Source organism: Fistularia commersonii, chromosome 32 (assembly GCF_037954325.1).
Source record: "Fistularia commersonii isolate RoL2024-O1a breed Wild chromosome 32, RoL_Fcom_v1.0, whole genome shotgun sequence".
Lineage (NCBI taxonomy): Eukaryota > Metazoa > Chordata > Actinopteri > Syngnathiformes > Fistulariidae > Fistularia > Fistularia commersonii.
The window spans coordinates 6,657,469-6,676,278 of NC_141315.1; the positions used below are offsets into that span (position 1 = coordinate 6,657,469).

At 43.2% G+C, this 18,810-nt stretch overlaps 1 protein-coding gene across 21 annotated transcripts in view; it reads left to right on the top strand.

Annotated features, from left to right (window-relative positions):
- The first annotated feature begins 1,054 nt into the window (after positions 1–1,054).
- The window catches only part of LOC147215277 (calcium/calmodulin-dependent protein kinase type II subunit gamma-like), a 41,211-nt gene continuing 23,455 nt past the window's right edge, over positions 1,055–18,810 (top strand). For all 21 annotated transcript variants that reach the window (XM_086139580.1, XM_086139590.1, XM_086139581.1 and 18 more), the window contains exons 1-4: positions 1,055–1,260; positions 3,331–3,425; positions 15,331–15,390; positions 18,464–18,518. In XM_086139580.1, the coding sequence (XP_085995706.1) occupies positions 1,196–1,260; positions 3,331–3,425; positions 15,331–15,390; positions 18,464–18,518 (275 nt within the window). In that variant the 5' untranslated portion in view covers positions 1,055–1,195. The remainder of the gene's footprint in view (positions 1,261–3,330; positions 3,426–15,330; positions 15,391–18,463; positions 18,519–18,810) is intronic.

Sequence of the window (18,810 nt, forward strand, 5' to 3'; positions counted from 1 at the left end):
CCCTCTCTCTCTCTCTCACACACACACACCAACACACACATGCAGGGCCTCTAACTCTCAAGCTCCTGCCAGCCCCACCCGCCTGGCCTCTGATGGCCTCCCACTCATGCCACATTAAACATTTAGTGAGGCACTCTGGATCTGTGTGACACCGTCTTTTAGCACCTTCAAGCTAACAGACCTCACACTGTGGAAAAAAAGGGCTCATGCTTGTCAGCGGAAACCTGATACAGCGGTCATTTTATTTATTTTTATTTTTTCCTCTCGCTATCTCAACCCAACCCCCCCCCAACCTGCCCGTGCAAATATGCCAATGCAAAATCTGTGATACAGGAGGGATCGCTGTGCAGAGAGCAAGACCTGCATTAATCAATATTGATCTGTGGAGTGTGTATCTGTATGTGCATTTACTTATGCAATGTGTGTGAGTGTGTGAGGGAGAGAGAGAGAGAAAGCGAGCAAGAGAGAGAGAGAGAGAGAGAGAGAGAGAGAGAGAGAGAGAGAGAGGGGAGAGAGTTTGCCTTACTGCTGCTGTTGCTGCTGCTGCTGCAGTGAGGTGTGACCCAGGGTTGGGTGTATCCCAACCAGTGCAGAGAAATGGTGCTTTCACGGTCCTTGTATTATTTTGACAGCATGAGAGCAATGAAAAATTAAAAAAAAAAAAGGTCAACGCTCTTCTATTTTTTTTATCAACATACGACATGCGTGTGAATTAATTAGGGCTTGATTTAAGCCGACAGGGCGATGAGTTTTAGGGGGTAACAGAAAAAAAAATAAAAGAAATGAGCCTCGTCCCACGCATTTTGTGCGACTTGTATCAGTAACCGGTACATGCGTTGGTCTCATGCCGCACGAAGCCTATTCTCGCGAGGATTCCTGCCCTTTACCACTTTACCGCACACACACACACACACACACACACACACACACACACACACACACACACACACACACACACACACACACACACGCCATCACTCCTCCTCCTCTCACCAGCCCCTCCCTTTCCGTCTGCGCTCCTCTCTCCTCTTCAGACTCGCTCGGCTGTCAGTGAGGTGCTCCTGCGTCGGAGGCTAGGCTATCCTCCCTCTCGGACCCCGTACGAGAGCCGCCAGCCGCCGTCGTAACCCGAGGCTCAGGGCTCTTCCCCCTCCCCTCCTCCTCCCACCTACAAGTACTCTCACGGCTCCGAACCATGGCAACCACCGCGACGTCTACTCGGTTCACCGACGAGTACCAGCTGTACGAGGAGCTCGGGAAGTAAGCGACGTTTTATTTGAAAAAAAAAACAAAACAATGTGCATCGTGTTTGTCTTGTCGTTTCGCCCCCTCTTCCTCCGCCTCCTCCTCCACCACCACCACCACCACCACCACCTCCTCCCACCCCCGCAACCTCGCCTCATATTTATCTCTGGTTAGCCAGCTAGCAGTCAACTAGCTTAAATAGCTTAAGCACAAGTCCGCGTTCGGGGCTGCGATAAACTGTCCGCGGGTGTCGTGGTGCAGTCGGGCTACCTTACGGCTGCTAGCGGGCTAGCCGCTCCCGCAGAACAAGCTACCACGCCGATATTGATAAACTAGCCAAGTTAGCCCGTTAGCGTTGAGTCTTCAGTCGCTAATTGTGATGAATAGAGTGTTCGGGTGTCGGCGCATTGAGAGCTCTTGTGCCTTCAGTGTTTCCCGGTCGGTTTTTTCACGGTCTGCCGGAGCCGTCAGCGGGGCCCCGGGAGACGCCGCCGACGTAACGCGGTGACATTTCACTGCCCCGCGGCTCTGACAGCTCCATGCGGAGTCGGTAGTCCATTGGCTGCGGTCGTTAGCAAACTAGGCCGACCACTATTTTCCGAGCAGCTGCAGATTATTTGTGTAACCGTGTTGAGTAACGTTACGTATCCCCGGATCACGTCGCGGGGGAAGCGTTCGTGTTAATTATTCTTATTATTATCATTATTTTTTTTATAGTGTTTGCACCGTAGCGTCGAAACGCCCGCGCACTACCGGCCCCGATCGTCGTCGGCATCTATAACCGCTCTGTGGCTCTCAAACGTAGGTACCATTAATCCGACACTATCAGCCCAAGCTCGGAATTCGCAGGTTTTTTTTTCACCATGTTACAGGCAATGACGTTTTTTTCTCGGTATTTTGATGACGACAAGAAAACCGGGCCACTGCCTCATCTGTTTCATTATCATCATCATCAGCAGCAGCAGCAGCATCTGTTGTTCTTGGCCGCCGAAGGTTTTTTTTTTCCTCTTTCTGATGCTCCCTCAAACCAGCAGCTGCAGGGCTTCTTTTGCCTTTATAAAGACTCGCTGGTTTTAATTTCCAGTTGCCATTTCCACTCTCCTCCTAATAATTGACAGTAATCGATGACGCTGATTGCGCTGCGCGCGAAAACACACACACACACACACACACACACACACACACACACACTCATACACACGCCCTTCACACACATCCTTCCTGGTGAATCCGGGCTTGCCTTCTCCCGACTATGCCCAAGACCGACCCCTCGCCCCTGCTTATGTTTCCTGCTGCCATGTCCTAATGCCTTTCGCCATGTCATAGGCCATTAACGTCACCGCACCTACTTGCACTTCTGTCACCTGTCACTTCTCATTGACCGGTAAATAATTGAAACCAGGAGCTGCTAGGAGTGCAGCACGCTTGCTCAGTGGCATCGTCTCAAACACTGTCAATGTTGACGGATACTGAAGGTTCTGCTGCCCAGTGCTTCCTATGTAGACATTGTTGTGAAAAGCACACGTAATTGCTCATCCTGTGCAACCAGAATTGAAATATCAACATAATAGCTTGATGATGGGCGGAAAAAGAATGAACACGGTGCATTTATCAGATCAATGTGGAACTCCTTGGAGTGGGATTTGTTTTATATGGAGCACACTGCACCTCCTTTTCTGCTTGAGCAGATTTATAACCTAACGTCATTAACTTGTGAATGTATTCCGTGTTGGCCGCCACTGTGCTGTGTGGGATGTTGCCTGTTCTTTTGTCTTTATCCTGGAAATTGAATCCAATTTGGGTCTGGTAGTTGCACTGTATGCCATGCCTGTCAGAAAATACTGTTCATTCATTTATTCATTTATTGTCTGTCACCCCGGCTAATGTCAGCGCTCCCACTCGCTACTTTGGTTTGCTCGCCTTACAGATTGAATACAGGTCAGGGTAAGAACTAGCTGAAAAACAAAACACTGCCTCATGCACCCATGCCATTTTAGGACGTGACATTTTGTCCGAGTGATATCGAGTGTGTTGTAAATGGAACTGATTCTTTTTTTTGTTGTTGTTTATTTTCTTTCCCTCCAGGGGAGCTTTTTCTGTGGTGCGTAGATGTGTAAAGAAGTCATCAGGACAGGAGTACGCTGCAAAAATCATCAACACTAAGAAGCTGTCTGCAAGAGGTGAGGTGAATCGTGCACATTGGCACAGATCTGTGCTTGTTTGTTTGGTCTGTGATTAATGTATGGAATTGAATTGTCATGTGACTGCATTATTGAACGTTCACAGAAATGTCCGTATCACCGTATGCTCTCCAGATACGGTCAATATTTTTTTTTCTGCAAAAATGTAATCAGTTTGTCGTTTTTACTTAATCAGGCACCCGGTCGATGACATCAGTGTCGGGGTGTCTCATGGCAACAGTTTGATTGGAATAGTGATGAAGATGTTGTAGTGATACCTTCTGTACAAATTTGAACATCCACATAACATGACCTTAAGTGTTTCGGCAGTTTAATGCATGAAACGCTAACATCCAACCTGTCTCAATACAAAACATAAATCTAGTATCAATGGGACTTAATGCCGCAAGTGACCGACAAGTTTCTTCAGTTTTTGGAACTGGTTTGTGAGTGATGACCAGGGATCCTTAACCAACTGTTACTGCCAAGACGTAAATGCATTATTTAGCATGGACTGTCTGTGACCTTTAAAAAAGCGTGTTTTGCATCAGAATAAATTTCACATTTCCGTAATTTTGCAGTAGTAAATTAGTGCTGATGATCCACACTGTCATCTCACTCCTGCATTAGTCTTATTACCTCAGGCAAAACGAAGGCATTTATCCTCTTGTGCTGCAGCCTTGATGAGGAACCCCGCCTAAAAATGTAGTCCATTGTCTAATGATGAATGAACTAACGATCAAAACAGTAAATGGGCAAGTAATTGAATAAATGGAAGCGTGTAGTTATATGAACAAACATTAAGACAAACCTGTGTGGCCTACCTTGCTCAACATCAAGCCCCTACTTTGCCTGCCTGTTAGTAGAAAGGCAACATGCTAACATGCCAAGGGTTAGTATGGGAAATGTGCCACCTGCAGAGGAGAATACCTGCTCTGATAGTAGAGATGTCCTAGGAATGCTCAGATTGAGTCTCTGCCAGCAGTCATACATCTCTGTTAGACACAAATCAAAGTGCTTCATCCTCTGCATGTAATCCAGTTAATTTAATGCTGCTGTTGTTGATTTACAACTATGCCCATTATAGCCTACCAGATATAGTGATGAGATAACTCGCTGTCTCGCAGAGAATGGTTTTGTCGTGACGCGTCTGTGTCATGTCGCCTATGTGAACTGGAAAGTATGCACATAATTCCGGCTGCAAGGGAATCTTTTCTATTGGTTTTATATCTGCGAGAAACTCTTCATCAGCAACGTTTTGACAGTTTATTGGTACTTTTTTTCTTTTTTTATTAACATTTGAGTGAAATAACTCAAAGGCTCATTTTCTGAAAAAGGTATCAGCATGTAATGTCTTGGTACAAGGTTTACGGAGCCACATAAAATGCAATGAACAAAAAAATAAAAATACAGAGGAAACAGCAGAAATTCTTGGACAGTATTCACTTTGGGCTAGTCGTGTTGCTCTACAGTTCACCCCTGAATGTTATTTGTTGCGTTTCTGCATAGCTCCACACCCACGTGCACATACCCGCGTGATGAGCCATGTTGTAATGATGACGCAAGCTCATGTCAGTGTGTCAAACTCCCCTGGCCTCAGACTGAGATACTTAATTGCTTTCTCCTTCTTTTTTTTTTGTATCTGACAAAATTAGACCTGCACTCTTTCTCGACACACGCACGCACACACGAACACACTCACACACACACCTGGCTTCCTTTGTTCGCATTTCCTGCGTGCTCTCAATTACTTCTGTCTGTCTTTTCATTCTTAGCTCCTTTTCCCCATGCCTCCCTTGTCTTTTTGCAAAGGGGGATTGGTTTGTATTGAGGTTAATCCACTTACGCTAAATGTATCATCAACCACTAAGACCCCACGGATTCCATAGGCGCCTCCCTGTTTGCCCTGTTGTCTGTGTCAGAATGCATTTGCGTGTGAGACAGAGGGAGAGCAAGAGGTAACCTTAATAGAGCATGTCTGTATTGTGAGGCATCTGCAAGTGTGTCGTAATACTGTTATTGTTCTATCCCTGCCATCAAGTCTCCGCATAGGTCAACTCCTGCTATTCATGTCCCGCCCCAAGGAAAGCCAGGCCCCAGCAAAAAAAAAAAAAAAAAACTATACACGCAGAGGCAGGGGTACAACATAGGCCTGTGTGTTTTAGATTGGAGAAGAAAACCTGCCCCCCCCCCACAGTATAGTCTTGCAAGGGAGATCATTGACATCCCACACCACAGGAAAGATAGGTGAAGTGACACAGGGAACAAGACCCGATAGAGAGAGCGAGGAGGAGAACAAGGGGGTTCTGTGCAGAGGGCAGAATTGCCGTAGGCCGCCCGGCTGATGTGACATGCACCTAGACACACAAAAAACACAGCATCTATACACACTGGCAGCCAGTGCATGAGCAGGCAGCCTGCCTGGTAGGATTTGAGTGGGGTTTTTTTTAGCCTGACGGAGCGAGTGTGACCTCACGCGTGGCCTGGTGGGTAAGTCTCTCAAAGCTCTGGTAAACACTGCAGTAATCTGAAGAGAGGGGTGGGGGGCAGGGAAAGGAAGGGAGGAAGGAAGGAAGGAAGAAGGAAATAAGAAAGCAAGGAAGTAAAGGAGGATGGGAGGTGAGAGTTGGATGTAGTTAGCCGCATTGGGATGGTTTGTTTTTGTGGGGGTGGCGTTCCATAGGGTATTCGATGCCAGTGGTGTGCCAGAAATGCACGCCTGACATGTGTCAACAGTGCAAGTTATTATCCCCGTAGTTTGTATTTTCCACTTCAGAATTCATCCATGCAGTTTTTAGGGACAGGGTACAAAAGTCTGCTGTTGTGGAAATGGACTGTCTTTTATCAGCATGTGATTGTCTGAAGTTATTTATCATCAAAATCAGTTATTGAAAAGTGGTAAAACGCCAGCAATGCATCAGATATCTTACTACTTCTTCTTCTTTCGGCTTTTCCCGTCAGGGGTCGCCACAGCGAGTCAACTTTCTCCATCTAACCCTATTCTCTGTATCTTCCTCTCTCACACCAACTACCTTCATATCCTCTCTCACTACGTCCATAAATCTTCTCTTTGGTCTTCCTCGAGACCTCTTGCCTGGCATCTCCAGTTCCAGCATCCGTCTACCAATATATTCACTATCTCCTCTCTGTACATGACCAAACCATCTCAGTCTGGCTTCTCTGACCTTCTCTCCAAAACATCGAACATGTGCCGTCCCTCTGATAGACTCATTCCTGATCCTATCCATCTTGGTCACTCCCAAAGAGAACCTCAACATCTTCATCTCTGCAACCTCTAGTTCTGCCTGCTGTCTTTTGGTCATTGTAACAGTTTCTAGTCCATACATCATCGCTGGTCTCACCACTGTCTTGTACACCTTTCCTTTTATTCTGGCTGAAAGTCTTCTATCACATAGTACCCCTGACACTTTTCTCCACCCATTCCAACCTGCTTGGACCCGTCTCTTCACCTCTTTTCCGCACTCTCCGTTGCTCTGGACTGTTGACCCGAAGTACCTGAAATCCTCCAGCTTCTTGATCTCCACTCCCTGTAGCCTCCCGAGTTCCTCTCATTCACACACATATATTCTGTCTTGCTGCGACTAACTTTCATTCCTCTCCTTTCCAGAGCATACCTCCACCTCTCTAGATTTTCCTCTACCTGTTTTCTGCTCTCACTACAGATCACAATGTCATCCGCAAACATCATGGTCCATGGAGATTCCTGTCTAACCTCATCTGTCAGCCTATCCATCACCATTGCGAACAAGAAGGGGCTCAGAGCTGATCCCTGATGGAGTCCCATCTCCACCTTGAACTTCTCGGTTAGCCCTACAGCACACCGTACCAGTGTCTCACAGCTAGCATACATGTCCTGCACCAGTCTAACATACTGTTCTGCCACTCCAGACTTCCTCGTACAATACCAGAGCTCCTCTCTTGGCACCCTGTCATATGCTTTTTCTAGGTCTACAAAAACGCAATGCAACTCCCTCTGGCCTTCTCTGTACTTTTCTATTAGCATTCTCAACGCAAATACTGCATCTGTAGTACTCTTCCTAGGCATGAAGCCATACTGCTGTTCACAAATGCTGACTTCTGCTCTCAGTCTAGTTTCCACTACTCTTTCCCATAACTTCATTGTATGGCTCATCAACTTAATCCCTCTATAGTTTCCACAATTCTGCACATCCCCTTTATTCTTAAAAATAGGCACCATCACACTTTGTCTCCATTCTTCAGGCATCTTCTCACTCTCTAAGATCCTGTTGAATAATCTAGTCAGGAAATCTACCGCTGCCTCTCCTAGGCACTTCCACACCTCCACAGGTATATCATCAGGACCAACTGCTTTTCCACTCTTCATCCTCTTCAATGCCTTCCTCACTTCACTTTTACTAATTTTTGCTACTTTGTGGTCTACAATAGTCACCTCTTCTACCCTTGCCTCTCTTTCATTTTCCACATTCATCAGCTCTTCAAAGTACTCTTTCCATCTTCCCATCACTCTTCTAGCATCTGTCAATACATTCCCCTCTCTGTCCTTAATCACCCGGACCTGTTGTACATCCTTTCCATCTTTATCTCTCTGTTTCGCCAACCTGTATAGATCATTCTCACCCTCCTTACTATCCAACCGAGCATACAAGTCATCATAAGTCCTTTGTTTTGCCTTTGCTACCTCTATCTTTACCTTTCGCCGCACCTCCCTGAACTCCTGTCTGTTCTCTTCAGTCCTCTCAGTATCCCACTTCTTCTTCGCTAACCGCTTTCTCTGTATACACTCCTGCACTTCCTCATTCCACCACCAAGTCTCCTTATCTACTTTCCTTCCAGATGACACACCAAGTACTCTTCTACCTGTCTCCCTGATAACACTAGCTGTTGTTGTCCAATCATCTGGAAGCTCACCCTGGCCACCCAGACCCTTTTTTCAACTCCTCCCTAAAAACCATGCAACACTCCTCCCTTTTCAGCTTCCACCATTTTGTCCTTTGTTCTGCCTTTGTCCTCCTCATCTTCCTTGTCACCAGTGTCATCCTACAAACCACCATCCTATGCTGTCTGGCTACATTCTCACCTACAACTACTTTGCAGTCACTGATCTCTTTCAGGTTACCCCGTCTATACAAGATGTAGTCTACCTGCGTGCTCCTACCTCCGCTCTTATAAGTTACCCTATGTTCCTGTTTTTTCTGGAAAAAGGTATTCACTACAGCCATTTCCATCCTTTTTGCAAAATCTACCACCATCTGTCCCTCTGCATTCCTATCCTGGATACCAAATCTGCCCATCACTTCTTCATCCCCTCTATTGCCTTCACCAACATGTCCATTGAAGTCTGCACCAATGACCACTCTCATTTCTGGGAATATTCTGCATCACTTCATCTAACTCATTCCAGAACTTCTCCTTCTCTTCAGATTCACATCCCACCTGCGGGGCATAGCCGCCAACAACATTGAGCATCACACCTTCAATTTCCAGTTTCAGACTCATAAGTCTATCTGACATTCTTTTCACCTCTAGGACGCTCCTAACAAACTCCTCCTTCAAGATAACTCCTACTCCATTTCTCTTCTTGTCAGTACCATAATAGTACAACTTAAAGCCTGCTCCTAAGCTTCTAGCCTTACTACCTTTCCACCTGGTCTCCTGGACACACAGTATATCAACCTTCCTTCTCTGCATCATGTCCACCAACTCTCTACCTTTTCCTGTCATAGTCCCAATATTCAAAGTCCCAACTCTCAGTCCCAGACTCTTTCCTTTCCTCCTCTCTCTCTGCTTCCGAACACGCACTCCTCTTCTTCTTGTTCTTGTTCTTCGACCCACAGTAGCCCAATTTCCATTAGTACCCTGTAGGTCATCAGTACCAATGGCGGTCGTTGTTAACCCGGTCCGCGACCGATCCGGTATGGTATAGTTTTGGTTGACTCGCATATTTGGTTTTGGCAAAAGTTTTACGCCGGATGCCCTTCCTGACGCAACCCTCTGCATTTATCCGGGCTTGGGACCAGCACAGGAAGACACTGCTCCGTGCCCCCCCAAGGCAGGCTTGGAGAGGCTCGGGCCAGTGCCGCCCTGAGGCTGCCTTCATCCGCTATCTTACTATTTACGAAATATAAAAGGTTTAGATGCTGCAGTTGATTGGATCAAACTTGTCTTTTTTTCATTTCCTTGCAGGACTAGATGATGTGACATAGGACTTTATGACAGGCCTCAGCAGACAGTATGATGCAATCTATACTGAAAACAGACGCCTAACAAACATCTAGGAAGTCATGCAAAAACGGTCAAAACACATCACTTGGCAAAAGAGAAAAAGGAAAAATATTCAAACAAACAAACATGCTGAGTAGACTTACTCTTTCCTTTCAGTCGTCTGGCAAAAGCATGAGAAGAAGATCTTCACAATAATTCCCCTCATTTCAGTTCCAGAAGTTTACAAGAACACTGGAGATGGAGTTTGGTTTGTTACTCTCTCTGCTCCAACAACCTGTCAGTGTGAGAGCGCTTGTGTCTGTTGCTTGCTGACTCATTTGTATGAGTTTGATACAATAGTATTATGTGTTTAAGGGCTACGTTTTGAAACAGAGTATTTTTTTCCAATATACTGAATTAGCATTGAGTATATACTTCTAAGTATTGATACTTCTGGGTATAAGAAGTATTTAACAATGAAAATACTTTCTAATTTTTATTGAAAATAACTAGCCATCCTTCACTGTCATAGTGAGGTAAGGCAGGTCCTGGCTGGTAGAAGAAAAGCACCGGAAATATGTGCTAGATTTTCATTTTTAAGAAAAGTGCATTTGAATGTTTTTTTTTTTTTCCTTTACGAGAAAGTAAAGAGGAAAAATGTGTTGAAATGGTACCTCTAGGCACTTAGCTGTGAATAGCAAGGAAATAAGCCATTTCTGGTGGAGCCCAACCATTGCTGGCACTTTGGGGACGATTATGATATTAAGGAAAAGAAGAAAAAAAAAACCATCCAGGTCATCATAGAGAGCAGAATTTTAACGTTTTCAAGACAAGGCAATTTCCTCACCCAATGCTATTAAATTGTCTACATGTAACAATGCATATGCAGTGGAGCAGAAAATTAAATTTCTGTAGTATAGTACAAGTAATGTTACACTGTACTCCAGTACTTGTTTAAATAAGTTTACCATCATTATCTGTCAAGCAATGAGATTCATACTGTTATCCCTTTTTAACTTTCGTTCAATAAAAAAATCTCATTTGTTCCTGATGTAAATTCTCCGCCTTTAGCAATACTAAAAAAGTAGCATAAAATTCATGACTCATGGTTAAATTTTGGCAGGTCATAAAATTAACACTTCAAAGGTTATTGTCATTGTGTCAGATTGTATCTGCTTTGTCTGATGGTAACATTTCAAACACGTTTAAGTTAAGACAGTTATTCTTATTTTATATTTTTTGAGGGTACAAGGCAGTTGAGACGCACAATCTGTTGTTCAATGATTTTGCCCGTGCATGTAATGAACCGCCCCCTCAAAAAATACTTCATAATGTTCTAACCATCGCCACTCAAGGTCAAACTGGCAAATTTAAGAGCACTGAGTAAATTAAATGGGCTTCCATTAAGCAGGTTAACCCTAAATAGTTACTTGTGTTTGGTGGTGTTCTCCTGGCAGCAACAATGTCTCTAGTAAAATCCTAATTGAGATGAATGGCAGATAATCTTGATAGTGACTTGAAGGCATATTGTGGAGCCAAACATTGCACCAGGGGTTTAATGAGCTACCTAACAAACATGGATATTGAATGTGTGGGGGAAGCTAATTTACATTTTACTACTAGGTAACAGCCCTCATCAGATGCGGTTTTCTTACGCACACATTTTCTATAAAAAAAAAACATAAAAAACAAAAACAGCACACAACGTATCTGTAAGATTCTCTGATCACCTGACAGTGGAGTTGGACTATGCACTGTCCCTGCTCCATCTGTTTTTAATGTTCTCAAGGTGAACACCATATATATATGTATATCTGATAGGAAAGGTCAGAAACTGCATAGGTAATCGTCTTGCTGATGAGGAGGGTTATAATGTCACATACATATACTGCACATCCTCAGATGCTGTTGTATGATTTTATCTAAATGGTAAATGGTCTCCACTTACATAGCACTTTCACCACCTTGCAGTTTCAGAGCACTTTGCACTAGATTGCGTTCACTCACACACACACACTCTGTTGGCACCAGAGCTGCCGTGCAAGGTGCTAACCAGGCCGTCAGGAGAAACTGGGGAGCCGAGGATGGGGGTTCAGTGTCTTCACCAAGAACACTTCGGTATGAAGACCGAGGGGATTGAGCCGCCAACCTTCCAATTGGAGGGACGCCTGCTCTACCAAATGAGCCACAGTCTGATGACTTTCAAAAAGTTTCTTAGAACTATCAGTGGCAGCTTACTGGATGGAATAGACGCCATCCTTCCCCCCCATCCAAGGGTTTGGTGGAGCTGGTAACCATGTCGTCAAGATCCAACACAAGCATGGTATATTCTCAATACCTTAAATGTGGGCATGAATGCCAACCAGGTGATCAGTGTATGTTCCTATGGTTGAAGTGAGTGACAGATGCAGGCCCTGAACATGCTTTTAAGTGAAGAAATTGACCATATATTGGTAGATGTCTACTCCAGCTCCATGACTATAAAAGCTGGACCACGACGGATTGTCTCGCAAAATTTCGGTCACGTCCGAACGACCGTTCTCATGGCAGTATTTTTCAAACGTTCGTATTCATGGCAGTATTTTTCACATTGTTGGCGGAGCTCCCTAATAGATACCATGGATCCCAACTCTCACAAACTTGCCCAAAACAGATTGAACTGGATCATCAAGCCCTAAGTCACAATGTCAGTGTTGTAAGATGGCTGTGGGCCCGCCCCACGGCGAAGCAGATGGCCAATTAGAGAGCAGCAGGAAGTGCCAGTGTAATTACCCTCCACCCCTCTCTTTCCTGTCTTCCACCACATACACTCGCACCAACAAATAAGGGGATTGAATGAATTACTGAGTGCTGCAGTGACACTGCACCAGGATAGAGGGCTACACACACACACACACACACACACAGAGGAGCTGCGATCCTAGCAAATGGACTTTCCATGTAATCCTCCCTCCTTCGTTCTGTCACTCTCTGTCCTGCGCCACTGGTGTAATTAGGAGGTGGTTCAGGTCTCTTTCTTTTCTTTCGCTGTTTCTCAGATGAGGGATATCTATACCTGCAGGGAGACAACAGGGAGGTTTGTGGGTGGTAGATATACAGAGGAGTGCAACGTGTCGGCGAATAAAGCTTCAAAATAGCTGACTTCAGCCTAAAGCGCAGGCCATTACAAGTTGGTAAAAATGAGACAAGGAAAAGATGGTGAATTTACAAAGATCATTAGAGGTTTGTGATTAGCGTGAGCTTTTTGTATTTATAACCAGAACTAGTCCAGTGACCTCACAGACGATGTGCCGGACAGCAATGACGACGAGATGACGTGCCTCCTTTTTTTCTCTTTTCTTTTTTTTCTTTTTTCAGTCTGTTGTCTGCGTCATACATTTGCAGTGGATTGCGGAGAGCCCATTTTGATGTGCTGGCCACAATGTCTCCCAACAGGCTATTTCCTTCACTTCAGTTGCTTGTTTTAAGCGTCAGGTCATAAACACAACCAAAAAGCAAAATGTGTCCCAACCTCGGCCCTCAGCCATAGTTCTGGTATGAAGTTTGAATCCATCTGTTGAGGAAATGCACCTCCCCATGTTGACTGTAATCTAAGTGATCTGTTTATCGTATGGAATTATCATCCCCAGACAAAACTAAGGGGGAACTAAGCATTACAGCGAGCTGAGCCCACAATATGCCTCTACAAGCTGTATTGTATTTGCTGAACAGATAGCGAGGTGATAGTCGATTGCTCAGCAACAGCATGCGAATTTTTATCGGAGTCTGTTGCTGCACTGGGGAGACGAATGCAAATGTTAGCGAGACCTCTGTGTGGTGCAATCTCAATGGAGCTCCGGGGATTGTGTTGGCTACACCTCACTGGGAACACACACAAACACACACACACACGTACACACACACGTACACTCATCAGGCTAAACTGGATCCGGTTACAATATGACCTCTGACCTCAGCTGCATAGCTGTGCCATGCTGTGCATAGACTCCTGTTGCGACAGGAGGGTGCGGTTTACACACGTTAGTGTCACATTAAATACACAGATGTACTGCAACAGGATTCAGCAGAACTTCTATTCAAGGATCCTGGCTTTGACACAACCCATGTGTCAACAAACACCCTTTTCGTGCCACCCAAAATGAACGAAAACAAAAAAAAAGCATACATGTTGCATAGGGTTGGGCAAATATTTTGGGTGGCGGGCCACGTTTCTTATTTAAGTTGAACAAATCTTAATCTTATTTAAATTGAACAAAATTAAAATTCCTTTTTAATATTGAAATTTTTTGGCATTTTATTTCAAATTGAAAATTATTAATAATCATATTAATGCACTGACATTATTTTGTATGTAATCATCCATACAAAATCAAACAAAATTTATAAATAAAAAAAATATTCAAAGAAAATAGTTTGGTGGGCCGGATAAAAAAGCAAAACGGGACGTAAAATGCCGGGGTCTGATGTAGCATGTAGAGCTTTGCATAAACTTTTCTGTTGGCTGCTATCTGTTGTCTGAATATTCTGAAGACTTAAAATGCCATTGTTCTTTAAAAGGGTTCATGTGCATTATTATGCTATTGTATTTACTTTGATCTAGAATGTTGTTATAGATATAAGAATATCATTGTCCATGACAACCCAACACCGCTGCATTATTTCCAAGTAATTGATGACAAAGGATGCACATTTCTATTTTTTTTTTATATACGTTTTTTTTTTTTTTTTTTTAGTCTGTCAAATGTTTGAACTGTTTATTTTGAACATCTTTATACGATACCTTGAACTGACATTGAAAAAGGACACAGAAAAATAGTATTGTCAGGATTATTTGAATACGCACTTGCCAGTGATTCAGATGAAGAAATATTATTTTGGACATATCAGAAATTCGCACATAACCCATGCAGTTTGCACAACATTTCAAAATTGGAACCCGAATTACAGAGTTCAGTTTGAATATATTTATTTGCTCACTTGACAGGACATCATTGTGCTACATACCTTACTTGTAAGACTGCTCCAGGCACTCCTATTGCATTGTTGCTGAACTTTCAAACATAGATATGGTCTTCTCTTTGTGGCCAATTTCATATTTGCTCTCACGGACACTGTCTAGAAAGGTTGTCAAATCTCCTCTGGGTTACCTTAATCTTGTCATTAAAATGGATTTTTGTCATTATAATAAGGTTCATCCATAGAAAGTAACAAGGTGAGCATCTTTCCCATGTGGCGAGCTCTAAACCATATTGCACAAAATTATTCACAAATGAATAATAAAAAGAGAAAGGAATCGTCCATCATTGTCAGTTCTGTCCACATGCTGACACAGAAACTAAACCCACGCAAAGCTTTCATTTTTTTTTTTTTTCCTGCTGTCATTTTATCACAACCCAGTTCCAGTTCAGCACTCTACCAATATGGGTGCTGGACCTGAAACACCCCACTTTGGTGTTTATGAGGCTTTGTTTTGGCCCACATAACAATGTCCTCTGCTGTCATAGCCCCACTAACCTTCGCCATCCAATGTCGTCCTTGCCTCCTTCGTCATCGTCAAGTTCAGCCATACGTTTAAAACGTTGTATTTTTAATATGGCTGTCCACTCTATCAGTGATGACGCAATGGCACTTGCGGAGGTTTGTGCATGACAGATTAATCGTCTATTGAACCTTCCTTAAAATGTAACCTTTCTCTCCCCAGACCATCAAAAGCTTGAAAGAGAGGCACGGATTTGCCGTCTGCTGAAGCACCCCAACATTGGTGAGTTTCTGTACTTTGGTCATTGCTTTCAAGCATAAAGAAAACTTGTTAAAACATACTGTGGCTGGAATATCCCTTTATTTACTCATTACCTTCCAAGGGTGTTATAGAAACTAGGATGAACCTTTTTTTCCAAGCCTTGGTTATTTGATGCTAGCCAACTAAAGTCACAATGGAATACATTTTTAACTCAAAGTAATGGATTCTAAATCAGGTTCTCGCATTAAGGATCAGTTTTCAGGTGTCAGTCATCAGGAAAAATGAGCCTCAGGACAATAGAAGGACCATTTCCAAAGTCACCGTATTAGTATATCTTCATTACCGCGCACTTTTTCATTTTATCTTTTTCTTGTATCTTAAGAAGCAATTGTGGAGCATTCACATGGACTCTGTTGAAAGGACAGCACCAGATGATTTCCTACACAAATCTCATTATACAGAAGAATGTCGCTTTGATAACATTTACAAAGAACAGTGTTTAATAAAATGAACAAAATGGATTTAGTGTTTGTATTTTAATCATCAATGTAGGTATAAAATGCAGCTTTTAGTCTATATCACAGTTAAATTGCCTCCAAAATACCGTGTCTTATCTTTGGCAAGCAATGTTTCTCAAGAAGACCAGGCAAAAGCTGCAAAGCTCTCCGAATCAACTAATTTTGAATTCCACTGCAGCCCACACAAGTCTATAATCAGCTTAAAATATTTAAAACCACAATTGTTCCTGACCCATCATGACATTTTTAATTAAGAATTATCATTGCTTATTAATCATTTTTATTCATTCATCTGGAAGTAAGAAAGACCCCAAATTTCAACCGTGGATTCAGTATGTTTGATTCATTTTGTCTGTGCAGGAATTCCATTTACACCATATTTTCCTTTAAAGAAGCGATGCAGGGCATTTGACTGTAGTTTGCATAATTGCTCAATGTCAAAAAATACAAAGTGTTTCCACAGTAAAAATAGACTGAGGCCGTGGCATCGCCTACATTTTTCTCATGACAGAGGCTTGTTACTCTGACAACGTCGCCTGTTTTAGTGTGCGATCGCGGCGTGCCTTTGAGACGGCTGTGCTGTAAAAAGCACAATGTAAATAAAGATAATTCGCTTATTTGCAAATTTGTTATGCCGTGCGTTGTATACAGAAAATGCAGCAATACACTATTGTTACGTTGCTGCCACTGGTGTAGCCAGTCTAATGAGGATGTCTCCATCTGTGCAAACACATCTTCAATGTGTGTAATCCATTATTTTGCAAATATTAGTCACACTGAAGAATACTCTTGCAAGGAATTTACATTCTGGATAAACAGTATATAGTTTGTGCAAAATATCTCAAAATTGTCACAAGTAAAATGCAACATGCATCGCTCATCGCGACATCCACAAATGTTAAAGGGCATTATGGGATGCAGGGCCAATGACCATCAGTCAGTGACACCTTCCCATCGCACTCATTACTTTCTTTTCTCATGTCCTAGTTTTCCCATGCCCCACCACCCACCCCCAAAGTATTCATTGGCCCTCGTTTTCTCCCGTTCTCATTTTAATGTGTCATATACTTATGTAAAAAAGACTGTTCCCCCTATTTGTCCTTTTGTCTCTTTTTGACATATTTCGGTATCTTCTGTGTTCCAACCTCGGACAAAGGAGGGCACAAAAGAGAGGCAGATGGAGACTTGAAAGCAGGAGGAGTAGGAGACAGATGGAGAGAGAGTGTGAAGATGGTAGGAGGAGGAAAGAGCAGTCACTCTTGTTTCTTGCTGCAGGGCCATCCTACTTCATCGTATTATACAACTGATGTTCGTTTTACATAATGCTAACTGTGGCTCCCCTGACGGTAAACCAAAGCTGCATCCCAGGCCTCCTCCTAACGCCTGCGTCCTGCATATTTCCAATTCGATGCTCTTTAGGATCGCAAGAACTGGGATGGTTTCCCCCTTCTGCGCTATCTCTGCGTTACGATGACAACTCTACGAGCATATTGATTTTTCAGCAGCTTGTCATTGTCCAAGTAAAATAGTTTGATTAGTTCTATGTTGATTTTGTCATTGTATAAAATTATAGTTTTAGGGTTATTCCCCACTATGGATTCCTCTGTCTTGAAATGGGAGGTATTATTACCGAATGAATCGCCTCAAAAATCAGAAAATCGATACCTCAGTTAAACTTAATCCAACCTAGTCCCAAAATAAGTCTCCTGTGGGGGAGCTGGCACGTTCTCTTTGGTTTTTAATTTTTTTCCGGATCCACCCACCCGTCCTCCAAAAACATCCGCCGGTCTGAATGAGCAAGGGATCGACAGGTAACCAGTCCAGGTTAGAACCCACCTCTCACCCAGTGCTGGCAGAAAGTAGCTCCATTCTCTCCTCGGACATGTGTCCTAAATGTTCCAGAGCCTTGCGGTAAATTATCATTATTATTATTATTCTTAGGCGCAGCATCTGGTGTGCAGACTGGTACGTTCCGTTTTTTTCGTGATTCACGTCTGTCCAGCACCAGACTGTTTGGTTTTTGGATACACTTGCCATTTTCTATTTCCAAGATGGTTGTCCACCACATGAATTTATTACAACGTACATGATTTTCACACCCGGCCAGGTTGAATGAATTATTGGGGGGATATTTTCTTGGCACCAGAAATCATTATACTGTATAAATGATGTCAAAACTGTTAGTTTAAACTTGAAACGCCACACGATTTTTTTACTCTAAATACTGCTGTGACCCGCATGACAAAATACAAATATACCATGAACTATCCCGGTGTCTGCATCTTCCTGATGAGGACACCAAGATTTTATATGATGGATCATAATTTTCTGGCGAACTAACCATCTCCTTCTCTGTTTTATCACGACAATGGAGGGGAGAAAAAAAAAAAATCAATACATCACATGCCACGTTGCTGGTGACATCTCTTGTCTGACCTTGATTGTTTCATTTTTCATATTTCAATACGATCTTTTTGTCAGAGTGAGACTTAATAGCTAAGAGCTTTAAATTGTGCTAAACTGGGCTCAATACTCCGGTCTCCTTGTGTCTCACTGCCCACCCCTTTTTCCTACAGTGAGACTCCATGACAGCATTTCAGAGGAAGGCTTTCATTATCTAGTCTTTGACCTGTGAGTATATTCTGTACACATCCACTCTTGCACAAAGAAACACATACACACACACTCTGACATTTTCTCCATGTGCCTGACTGCAGCATGTTTGTGTATGCCAACCCCTTTTGCCTCTAATATCTTCCTCTTGTGTAAAATGGGGGTTGTTTTTGTTTCCTGTGGTTGTATAACAATAAATTAACATTTAGCTTGGTGTACTACTTTCTTTGCAGGGGTTTGTTTTGTCTAGTTTTTTTTTTTTTTTGTTTGTTTTTTTTTGTCAAATTTTGGGAGTAATTGTGTAGAGATC